Source organism: Eumetopias jubatus, unplaced genomic scaffold (genome assembly GCF_037043125.1).
Source record: "Eumetopias jubatus isolate StellerSeaLion01/CBP00866 unplaced genomic scaffold, mEumJub1_p1.0 scaffold_9, whole genome shotgun sequence".
Taxonomy (NCBI): domain Eukaryota; kingdom Metazoa; phylum Chordata; class Mammalia; order Carnivora; family Otariidae; genus Eumetopias; species Eumetopias jubatus.
In genome coordinates, this window is record NW_028274815.1 from 112,106,409 (window position 1) to 112,118,509 (window position 12,101).

A 12,101-nucleotide genomic window follows, 5' to 3' on the forward strand; every position below is an offset into this window, starting at 1 on the left:
TTAAACAGAGCATAATCATACTACCTACCTTCTAGGTTTGTTAAGAGGATGGAGTGAATTGAATTGATTTTAAATAAGTTAATATTTGTACAGAGTTTAGGAGACTATCTGATACGTAAAAAGTACTTATGTAAAACTTAAATAAACAAACCTCGGTCAAATTTTGGCTGGTGGGAATTTGCTAGAACACGCAGGGTTTTTCACAGTTGGGCGTTAGAATCTTGTGGAGAAGGCAGAGATTTTCCTGATGATCATGTAAAAAGGGCCGGTGGGGCACTGCAAATGACCTCTGGGTCCTCATATGGGGGGGCGGGGGGGTGCGGTGGGGTTCTGTGGTTCTCCTTTGCACAACGCAGAACCAGAGGAGGTACCCGATAAATGCCAACTGCTTGACTGATTTCCTGGCGGGCAGGTAGAGGGTCACTTGGCTCTATCAACTTTCATTTTGTCTGCCAACCCACAGCCCTGGAGATCTGGGCCGTGGAGAAGGCGGGCCCAGGTGCTGCAGGAAACACATCCCCCAAGTCTCCTTGCCCCGACCCGCCGTCCGTCATCCCCCGACCTTCCCAGAAAACGCAAGGCACTTCCCGGCCCATTCAGCCTGGATGCTTGCCTTGAACACCTCATCCCCTCAAGCAGCACACAGATTTCCCAGGTTGGGCCCCGAGGGAGGCTGAGCTCTCTGTCACAGTTCTCTGGCCCGGCCTGCGAGGCAGATGACTGCCCTGAGCCTCGCGGGAGGCTCCTTTGCCTTAGGTGCCTTAGATCCCTGAACACGGGATCAGGCCGAGGGCTCGGGGATGATCCCGACGTGGGCTTGTGGACCCAAGTGCGAGTCCCAACTCGACTATGGGTTCATTGCGTGAGCTCTGCCAGGTGGCCTGCGTCTCCTGCGCCTCCACCTTCCTTCCCTGCCAAATGGGCACAGCCACTGCTATCTGGCTGCTATAAGCGAACGAGGTGGTAGGATGTGATGAGGAAGAGCCAGACTCTCTGGGTTCAAAGCCTCGCTCTGCCATGGAACACTGGGGAATAGACTTGCCTTCTCTGGGCCTCAGTTTATTCATCCATAAAATAGGGATGACAAGAGTTCCCGCCTCGTCCAGTGGTTGGGGGGATTAAATGAGGTAAGGACTGTGAGGCGCCGGCCCATTACTTCCCATAGGGCCCGGTCAGTGCCCATACGCGAGGTCTCAACTGTTGACTCGGGGGTTAGAAGCTGCGCACTGAGGTCGGACAGCTGGAGCCTGAGACTCAGTGACAGCACTCGTCAGCTGTGTGACCCTACATAGATTCTACTTCTTCCTTGTGCCTTACCTATTCATGAGGTCGGCAATATTTCCTACCTCAGTTGTGAGGATTGTAGGAGCTCATCAAGGTCAAGTGCTGACACACAGTAAGCACCACTTGCTGTTAATATCATATGACCCTCATTATATAATTGTCATTACTATTATTAATATTCCAATGGAGGAGATGTAAGGAAGCGAACATTCATTGAGCACCTTTTATATGCGAGCACTTGACATGAACCATCTGGCGAGGATATTCTAGACCGAGCACTGGATTTCCGCAGCCAGTTGAGGGGGAAGTGAGGTTCCCAGAGGGTGACCCACTTGTCCAAGATCCCATAGGTGGGGAGGGGCGATCAGTCCCAGCTGTGCAACATCTAGGGCAGGGAGGAAGGACCAACACTTAGTGAAGGCCTGCCACGCACCAAGCATGGGGCTTGGCACCCCCTGGCCTCCTTCGATCTGCACAGGAACCCTGGCTGGGGGTACGACTATCCCCATTGTGTCGATGACATGATGAGTCTGAGTCTCCAGGAGGAGGTGAGCTGTGTGAACTGCAAAGTGGCAGAGCCGAGATTCAAACGTGATTGTCTGTTGGAATTTGGTTTACGCAGGTGTGTGGGGCACAACCTTCCACCGCTCTGAGCCAGGGGAAACAAAGTCTTTGTGTCTAGAAAACCCAAGCCCTGTGGTCTCCAAGCTCCGGGGCCACACAGCACCCTCTCCCAGGCTCTTGGGGACAGGGGGTCACGTGCGCAGAGATAAAGACACTCAACATCCAGAGTGGTCGTTGTTACCCAGAAATCTTTATTACAAAAATATTTTGCAAGCCAAAAAGTTTAAGTTGCAACTATATACAAAATGGGGCCTGTTTCCTTCCTAGCAGTCTTAAAATAAACTCCCGAAACCACGCTCCTTCCGCAGTGTTGTTTCAACCTCTTCCCTTTCCTGGGCTTCGATACACAAGGTATGGGAATCTCCAGGCTGCCAGGCCGAGCTAAAGCTGCACAACTTCCTTGGCCTCGTTCCCTTACTCCCCTTCCAAAATTCAAAATAAAGTAAAATTAAAATGGCACCAAGAAAACATTCTCTTAAAATTCTGTGTGTATGTGCATACGTGTGCCCGCTTGACACATGTGCCTTCTCTGGGCAGAAGCGAGGGAGACTAAGGTTTACAAGCCAACCTTTTGGAATTTGGAAACGGCCCGAGCCAGGTGGCTGGGCCACTGTGCTCCCACATGCCACAGAGAAACTCTGGCTCATCGGGCCAAAGCTGCCCACATGGCCTGTTGGCTCAGCTGCTTCCTGGATGCCACCATGTAAAATGCCAAATCACTGTCCCCAGAGAACTGGGTCTGAGCTGAGCTCAGTGTTCCATGTGTAGGACCTGCTGATAGGCAAGATGGCTCAGCTTCTCGTTCTGATGGCCTGGAATCCCTGGGGGATCAAATGGCTGGACCGAAGAGGCATTCGGAGGAACCCCTCAGCTCGAAGAGTCGGTCGGTTATACGTGGAGGCTAAATAAACAGGGCTTGCTACACATGCTGGCCCTGGGCCCAGCCAGGCCCCCACTCCCCATCAGAAGGGTGGTGGGGGGGGGCAGGGGTAATAGGTCACAGCATCTGCCCAACCTCCTGGCTGTCTTGGATTTATTCCAGTTTGATCCCGGAAGGGTTTGAGAGCAGAAATAGAAGATTCTTCTTGCAGGGGTCAGCTCAGAGAGCTGGAAGTGGGGCAGTCGCTAAGGGGGGGGGGGCATCTTTCCTCTCTCCTCTTTCTGGATGAGAAGACTGAGGCCGCAGGTCTCCACAAGACTGCACTGTGAAGGACGCAGCCTGGAGACAGCCTGGGCAGGTTTGGGCTTCGCACGCACGCTGGGGGCGCGGATGGCAGCAGTACCAGCCACGTGGCTCGGCTGAGGGCATGACCACTTTCGTCTGGGAGAGAGACTAAGGCTAAGCGTCTCCATGGAGCAGCCACACGGCAACCTTCCTCCCCATCCTCAGGGTCTGGGACGTGAAGGAACTCCGTTTCTGCTGTAAGAGGATCCCTCCAGGACCACCAACTGGTAAACCTTAGACCGCACAAGACCCAACCAGGGACTTCAACACACGACAAAGAGCCAAAATAACGTTGCTGTTGTTTTAAGAAAAAACAGAACAAAACACCACAGATCAAATTTTCTAACACCTCAGTTTCAAGATTGCACATTTCACATTTCTCAATAATTTACAGGCGTCCACAGCGAGATGTTGCTGAGTTAGTGCTAGCTGGAGGAAGCAAGCTCAGGTCTAGAAAGGAGAGGAGGGGCCACGTGGAGCGTCGCGGTTGGGATGATGGGTCCTCAAGGAGTCCCAGCGGGCCACCAGAAGGGTTTTGTTACTCAGTCCTCGATGGTGGCGGTGGTGGTGGTTGTGCGGGAGTTCCTTGGAGGGTCCTCCCCTCCCCAAGGGCTTGGGCTTCATCAGTCCGGGGATGGGGAGGCTGGGACCGTTGGCAGCAATCTCACCAAGTCTTGGGATGCGTGTCCCAGAGGTTTTTTTGTTTGTTTGTTTTTTCCCCAGCTTCTCCATGGATGGGGCAGTTCAATCTAAAGGGAACATCTTCCCCAAGCCCCAGTTGGGTGGTGGTGAAAGGAGATGGGGTTGTCTCCCTCCTCACCCTGGAAGATCAGGCTGCAGAGCATTAAGGGGACAGTCAGGGTCTCCAAGACCATGACCAAGACCCACATGTCGATGGAGACAGGCATGAGGGTTCTTGGACCCCCAGCAACTCTGGCCAGTTCCCAGGTCGGTCCCCCGGGTGGTCTGGCACCATCGGCCTCCATGTGTGGCGATGTGGGGGGACGGTGGCTGCCCTGGAAATGCTGGAGAGCCAAGTGGGTTGGGGAAACGAGAGCCAGCCTCACCCTGGAGTCCCTGGGCCTGCGCCATCCCGGCCCTCTGGGAACTGGGCTGGCTGTCCCCATCACGGCTGTCCCGCGTGGGACAGGAAGGCTCGTAAGGACAGACCCTAGAGACGACCACGGTCCCATTCACTTCCTCTGGACCTGGACGCTGGCATACTCCGAGTAGGATGGCTCGGGCTTGGGGGCCGGCTGCTTGGGGGCCCGGCTGAGGTGGACCATGTCCAGGTCCGCGTAGGTGAGGTTGTCCTCGGATGCGGGCGGTGGGCCGGTCTGAATGCTGGCATACTCTCTGTGGTTGTTGGGCTCGGCGGCCCGAGGCGCAGACTTCTCCCCCTTGGGCAGGTTCAAGTCTGCATAGGTGATGTCATTGTTGTCCTGGATCTAAACGTGGTGGAGAGACGTTCACTCTGGAGCCCCCAGCCACTCATCCACCCACTGGCACCAAGGCTGGATGCTTCTGTCTGTCCTTGGGCCCCACTGGTTCAGCCCTAAGTCACGACCCGCTCGTCTCTGGCCCAGGTTACCCGCCTCCAGCCTTACCCTTCCAATCCCCACGTAGCCTGAAGAAGCTTCCTGAACTCAGCCAGCCTGGTCACTTCACAGAGCTGCCTCAGCGTCCCTCCTCCCGAAGCTCTATCCTGCCTTTTCAGCGTTCTTCCCTTTGCCTGGTGTCCGACCCCCTTCTCCTCGTCATGAAACCCAATTCACCCCGTACATTCCAGCTCAAGCACCGCTTCATCCTAAGACCCTGCCCTTGGCCGGCTCCAGGGCTCCCACACTGTGCTTCCTCAACCCATGCTTCTCCACGACCCAGGAGTGACTCTGTCTGGGGGTCCAAGTAGATGCCGACCCATAGTGGGTGGAGATAGTCATTCACTTACTGATTTCTTCAATACATATTCACTAGGTATTTGTTAGAATGCAGGAACCAAGGCCAGCATTGAAGAAGCCCGATCAGTGTTGAATGAATGGATGGATGGATGGATGGATGGATGGATGGATGGATGGATGGATAGCAATTTCAGCCTCATTCAGGGTGAGGCTGGGGTCCGGGAGACAGAAGAGAGGAGCATGTGAGAATGAGTCCCCAGGGAGCAGATGCAGCGAGACTCGGTTGGGCTCTCTCTACCTAAGGGACTTTGGGCAATTCACTTAACCTCTCTGGGTCTCGGTTTCCCCATCTATAGAGCAGGAATATAATAGTGTCTATTTCCAGGGTCCCTGTGAGGATCAGATATGATCACCCAGGTAAAGCTCTTAGAACAGAGCCGGGCACATATTGAGTGAACACGTATGTTCGATAAATGTTAGCCATTATCCGCCATCTAGCCAACCTAAAGGTCTCCCACGTGCTCATCATATCATGCACAATGACCGCCTTAAAATTACTCATCACGAATTACAAACTCTGCTCCCTCTGTGCCCTGCACCTAGACCATAGAAGCGGGGTGGGGGGGGCGACAGCAACCACTCCTCCTGGTTGGTGCACAGTGATCCCCACAGAGCTTGGCTCCCGAGGGCTTGGCGGCTCCATGCCATCACACGGAGCACCTTCTCTAGGCCCAACTCAGCCTGTTGTTGGAATTACTTACCCCATTTTACAAGTGAAGAAACTGAGACCCAGAGAGGTTAAGTACTTGGGTCAAAGTCACACAGCTGGAAAGGATCCAAAGTCTGTTGGACTCTAGCGGTGGTCTCACCACACAGCCCCTCAGTCTCGAACCCTGCACACTCCCTCACTTCCCTCTGGGAAAACTACAGCAACAGCATTAAATTCCCTCCCTGGCAGAGGCTTGCACCTGGCCCTGGGGATTCTAAACACAAGGCTGCGAGTCCACAATGGCTGGGCTGTGACTGTCTTGCTCACCACCCAGGGCCTGGCACACAGTAGGTGCTCAGGAAGTCTTGGCTGGCTGTAAATTCTGGGCAGGTTTCAGTGACCAGTTCAATGACCCCTGAAAGTCCCAGAAAGAAATCCAGAGGTAAAATGACTGGGGGACAAGGCCTTGTTTTCGAATTACCCCTCGAGCTCGAGCCCAGGGCCACTGGGGGCTGACCGGGTCAGGAGAGTAGGCCGCGGTGTTTAGGCCTACGAACGCTGTGCCTTTTACCAGCCCCGACTCTCTGCAACAGAGTGTGTCTAAAACGATGACAACAGCCCGGGAAATGTCAAGGACAGCTCTCGGGTTCCCGGGCAGGGCCTGTCTCATTACAAGAGGCAGCCCTCTGCCTCCAAGGTCTGACAGCATCAGCCAGTGAGAGAAGCAGGGCTGGGTTTCTCGGAATCAGGCCAACCACGTTGCCTGCCCAACTGCATCAGCAGTGTTGAAGAGAAGGCGCTAGAAAGGGAGTATGCCCTTGCACGAGGCAATTAGTGAGCAAACTGTGGACGGTGCCCCCTGGAGTTGTACAATGGGTGTGCTGGGTCAAGGAGACTGTGACACTCTCCTGGCTGGGGCAGAGGGAGAGAGTGCACAGAGGACGAAGGGGACATCAAGAATGCCAGGCTCCCCCACTCTCCCCATCCCATACCCCCTCCCCCGCTCTGGGGAAGGAGTCTTAATTTAGAGCAAGATCTGCAACTCTGGTTGAGGCAAGGAAATCACACAATCAAGATTCCCAGGAAGGGCATCTCACCAAAGACTGTACCTGGGTTATTTCTCTGGTGTTCTTCTCGGGCTCATGCAACCTAAAAAGGAAAGAGATGCACAGATAAAAATATCCTCACTAGCTCCAGTGCTCATGCAAATTGGTAAGAATAACATTTCGTTCCATTTCCTATACGGGTGGAGCAAGTCACAACAGAAACACAACTGTTTATCAAATGTTTGGATCAAAGGGTCAATCTCAATGAGAAGGAATTTTAAGCAGTGCACTCTTTGTTTTTTTTTTTTTTTTTCCTAACCTAATTTTTCAGCAAGGATCTTTAAAAGTGAAAATACTGGGTGCTGGGGAAGATATGGTGAAACAGACACATTCATACATTGCTGGCGGGAAGGGCAAACCCGTATAAGCCTTTTGGGAGGCAGCTTGGCAAAATCAAGAGCTTGGAAGGTGTCCTCATCTTTTGACTCATAAGTGCGCATTTTGGGGGGAATTCAAAATATAGAAAAAGCGTTAGGCACAGAGGCATTTGTCACAGAGCAGGATAGGGAGGAAGGTTTATATGTTACAGCTCTGCCAATTGGGACTGGTTAAGGAAATTAGGATAGGTTCATAGATAAAGATTTAAAAGGTTTATGAGAGTTTTTTTTTATTAGAAATGATTACATTAAAATGGTAAGTGAGAAGGCAACATTCTCTATGGAATGATCTCAATTCTAAAAATGTATGGATAACACGGGAAGGAAATATAGTAAAATGCTAACAGCAGTGGTCTTTGGAAGGTTTTTTTTTTTTCTTCCTTTTAGTTCCCATATTTTCCACACGTTCTATATTCTACACATCTAGGTCTTAGCATTAAAAAAAAAAAGAAAAGAAAAGAAAAGAGAAGGCACAGTGTCCTGGTTAATCAAAGAAGCTGTTCATGCACTTGATTCTGTAATTGGAGGCTGTGGCTTGGCTCACTGCTGGGTCATGGTCAAGGTGGTGAGCACACCAGAGCCACGGTTCTGTAGGAGTTGTGTAAATTCTCAGGCTGGCAACTCTGGGGATGTGAGCCTGGATAATGTCAGAAATGAGCAATGGGGCTTGGCAGCAGGGTTATTAATGGATTTGGCACGAGATCTTGGCTCAGAAAGCAGTTCTGGGGCATGACTAGGCCCACGTGGCCACAGAAACAGACCTCTGGGGGCAGGGACACCGGCTGCTAAGGAAGATCACGAAGATCTATCCACACCCCTACTGCTTCCAACGCTTCCAAGGCTCCCCACGGCCTCTGGTTCTAGTCATCACTCATCAACCCATCATAAGCCCCGTGTGGTCTGGCCCCTGTGGACTGCCCCAGGCCCTTTCACTGCCTGACCTTATTTACCCACATACCCACCCACCAAATATTTCACAATGGCTACTCGATGAGATATACTTTGTGTCAACAATGGCCTGGAAAGCCACCCTCAATCACTTTTCCTCTTGGTTAACTTTTGTGCATTCTTCAAGACTTAACTATGGTGTCACCTCCTTGGGAAAGCTTCTCTGACAGAGCTGGGCTGGCTGGGCTGCCCCTCCAGGATACCTTCAAGCCTCCTTGCCTATTTTCCTGTCTGGCAGATGTGTCCGTCTGCTGCCTACCTGTCTTGCTTCCTCAGGCCATGGGTACAGGTGTGTAAAAGTGACTTGGAATGAAGACATTCAGAGTGCCCCAGGGCCTTTGCACGGGCAGCCCTCCTTGCCTCTTCATTTGCTTCACTGCTTCTCTTTCTTTGGATTCTATTTCAAATAGTCCTTTCTTTGGGAAAACTTCGCTGAACTTCACATTCCATTCTCAGAACACCGGGTTCCTCCCTTTCAGAGCAATATTGCGGATGAGACGCAATTACCCATTTTGTTGTGTCTGTCTCTCATCACAGAATGGCACTGCTATTACCCATCCGTGTGCTCAGGCTAAAGAAATGGGAAACATCCCTGATTCTCCTCTGTCCTCCTTAACAACCCATGTTAACCCGTCACAACTCTTGTTGACCCTGCTTCCAAAATCCATATCAAACTCAGCTACTCAGGTCTCCTCCACCATCCTAGCTCCCTAGATTCCTGAAGAGCCTCCCCCCTTGTGTCCCTGCTTCTGTTCCTACCCCTCAGTGTGCCATTCTCCACATGGAAAAGGCATAGGTGAGGTCATGTCATTTTCGGCTCAAAACCCCCAACCCCTTGTCAGCACACAGCGAGATCCATCTCCATATCCAGAATGGCGCACCTGCGCGGTCGGCCCCCGCTGAATGCTCTAGTCTCCCATCTCTTCCCCTTGCCTGTTCCAGCCCAGCTGCCCCAGCCTCCTCCGTGTTCCATGAACATGTCCAACTGCTCCTGCCTCGGGGTCTTGGCACTGGCTGTCCCCTCTGCCTGGCCCATTCTTGTCCCAGATATTCCTATGGCAGGAACCTTCCCATCCTTCAGCTACCTTCTGAATGTCACCTCTGTACACCAGCTTTCCCTGACGGCCCACTGTACCCCACCCCCTGCTCTGCTCCCTGCCTAGCTCTATTTTATCTAGCCAGCACCTGTACCACATCGTGTATTAACCTCCCACCCAGCTTGTTTGGTGACCCGCCTCCTGATGGATCGTGGGCTCCACACTAGAGTCCCAACACCCGGTAACAGGCTGGTGCACTGTCAGTACGCCCTAAGTATTTGCTGAATGAATGAATGAATGAATGAATGGACATTGAATCAAAAGGGCCACAAGACCAGGGCTGGTGTCTTTTTTGCTCTCCTTTGCAATGCCCTAGCTTAAGATGGGGCACTGAGCTGGGCTCAGTTCAGATGAATAAATGAAAGAATCAGAGAAGCCCTAAATATTCCAGGAATAAACGCAGTGAATGCCTGACAAGTGGACAAATGGCTGACTGAATGAACCCCAGTGCCCAATTAAGGGAGCAGAGAGCTATTTTTCTCTCGTCTGAGCTGGGGAGGATTACAGACAATGTTCTACTGGTACGTCCCTAACCCAGGGAGTTAGCGATACCCAGTCCCTCCACCAGCCCTGCACCTGAAGGGCTCTCTGAGCTCAAAGCAGCGGCAAGCCTCCCTCTACCCTCCCCGGCACCCTCTCCAGGGTGCTCAGTTGTTTTCCACACCCGCAACTTCTGGAAAGTGATCCCAGCCGGCTGACTGAAGGTGGCCGCTGCATGGGAAACACCATCCCCACTCAGCAGCTAGCGCTTTGGTTTAGGGAGATGAAAGGGAGCAAGCAATCTCACGGCTCCCTTGGTAGGTTCATGCTGGAAAAATAAAACACAGGCAGAAAATGGTTGGCTTCTCTGGGGAAGAAAAAATAGGCAGCGGGAGGCATGAAAGCAGTGATGAGCAGCACCAGCTGCCGCGGCAGGGAAATCTGGGCTGGAGCCGGAGTTCTGGTACTTGCCGGCTGTGGGGCCTTGGGAATGTCACACGACTTCTCTGAACCTCGGTTTCCTCTGCATACACAGGGACAAGAATAACCTTCTAGAACAGGGGTTCTCAAAGTCTGGGTTGGAAGCAGCAGCATCAGCACCACCTGGGAACTTGTTAGAAATGCAAGCCCCGCATCAGAAACTCGGGGGGAGAAGGCACCCAGTAATCTGGGTTTTAACAAGCCGTCCAGGAGATTCTGCCACACGCTCGAGTTTGAGAAGCTCTGTTCAATTAACATGGGGTGATAGTAAATCAGAGGGTTTTTTTCCTATAATTAAAATTACCGTTGGGCCACTCGAGGAAAAAACATAGATCGGTTCCCGGGACGCAGTAAGTGCCTGATGGATGTTAGCTGCCGATGCCGTCGTTACTATTATTGACGCTGTCCTTTTCTTTTGGGAACTTATTGTCTAATTGGGGAGTTGAGACAAGCAAAAAATAATGACAACAATAAAAACAAAATAAAAAAGAGCAATCCTCCTGTATCTGAGGCCGTGAAGGCACCGAGGAGAGTTTTAGGGATTCGGAAGGGGAAGAGATTGCGGATTGGGGCGGTGGTCTGGGATGGCATTCATTCATTCCTCATGCATTTGGTTCATTCTGCAAACCTGAACTGAGCACCTATTCCATTCCAGGCATGGTGCCAGGTTCAGGAGAACCTGAGGGAAAGGATCCCTGCCCTCAACCAGGGGTGGGGGGTGGATTATAGTGTGGGGCAGGTGCAGAGACAGCTTGAATACACTGTGGTGTCAATGCAGGGGCACCAGGAGAGGTCCCAGGACAGGCCCCTGTCCCTGGGGGGAGGGAAGGAGGTAAGCAGGTGAAAGGAGGGGTGCCCACTCGAGCTCCTATGTTGCACAACTCCAGGGGGCGCTGTTTGTAGAGCCCATGGTGACGGCTGCCCCCCCGGGCGTGGTGGAAACCCTGGGTGGTGCTGGAGCGCATCTCAGGGAGAGGGCTGGGAGGAGAGTGGGGACACGGCGTGTGGGAGGCTGCGGAGGGAATACAGCGTGGCTGAGTCACGGAGTGTGAGGGCTGAGGAGTGGCCGGAAGGGAAACTGTCCAAGTCAATGGGGGCCGGACTACGAGCGGCTTGAGGGCCTCAGTGGCACTGCTGGACTCTGTTGAGGGCCGTGGGGAGCCACTGAAGGTTTTCAAGAAAAGAACATAAGTCAAGTCTGGGGGCGCTTTGGGGGGGCTGTCAGTTAAGCGCCTGCCTTTGGCTCAGGTCATGATCTCAGGGTCCTGGGATCAAGCCCCCTGTCGGGCTCCCCGCTCAGTGGGGAGCCTGCTTCTCCCTCTCCCTCTGCCCCCCCACCCCCACTGCTCATTCTCTCTCTCTCTCTCTCCCTCAAATAAATAAATAAAATCTTAAAAAAAAAAAAGTGAAGTCTTGCCCTTGAAAAGAGTGTACTTGGTGCATACACACACACCCCCCCACTCCCATTGCCCCCAACCTTGGGACTGTCCTTGACTCTATAATCCATCAGCAAGTCCTCTGGACTCTACCTCCAAAACATATCCAGAATCTGCCCCTTTCTCAGCCATCCCTTCACCACGGTCCAGGCTACCAGCATGGGCTTTGACCACTGCAGCGGCCTTCTCCTGGGCCTCTCTGCCTCCATCCTCACCTCCTACAGCTTGTTCCCCACACGCCACTCAGGGTGGTACTTTCAAAACACAAGTCAGATCATCTCCCTCCTATGGCTCCTCGTTCCACTGGGACTCAAACCCTAGACTGCTGGCCTCCACTCCAGAACCTTAGTTCCTGCTCTGCAATTCTGAAATCCACAAAGCTCTAAAAAAAAAAAAAAAAAAAAAAAAAAAGAAAGAAAGAAAGATCTGCGCAACCC

At 52.5% G+C, this 12,101-nt stretch overlaps 1 protein-coding gene across 5 annotated transcripts in view; it reads right to left on the reverse strand.

Moving 5' to 3' along the window:
• Positions 1–362: 362 nt before the first annotated feature.
• LOC114220659 (tyrosine-protein phosphatase non-receptor type substrate 1-like) overlaps positions 363–12,101 on the reverse strand; it is a 42,559-nt gene continuing 30,820 nt past the window's right edge. For 2 of the 5 annotated variants that reach the window (XM_028118635.2, XM_028118636.2), the window contains exons 8-9: positions 6,838–6,889; positions 2,080–4,581 (exon numbers count right to left, since the gene is read on the reverse strand). In XM_028118635.2, the coding sequence (XP_027974436.2) occupies positions 4,327–4,581; positions 6,838–6,889 (307 nt within the window). In that variant the 3' untranslated portion in view covers positions 2,080–4,326. Of the gene's footprint in view, positions 1,670–2,079; positions 4,582–5,081; positions 5,243–6,837; positions 6,890–12,101 lie in introns of those variants that run through there. The other 3 variants (XR_003611606.2, XM_028118638.2, XM_028118637.2) reach the window with 3 other exon arrangements.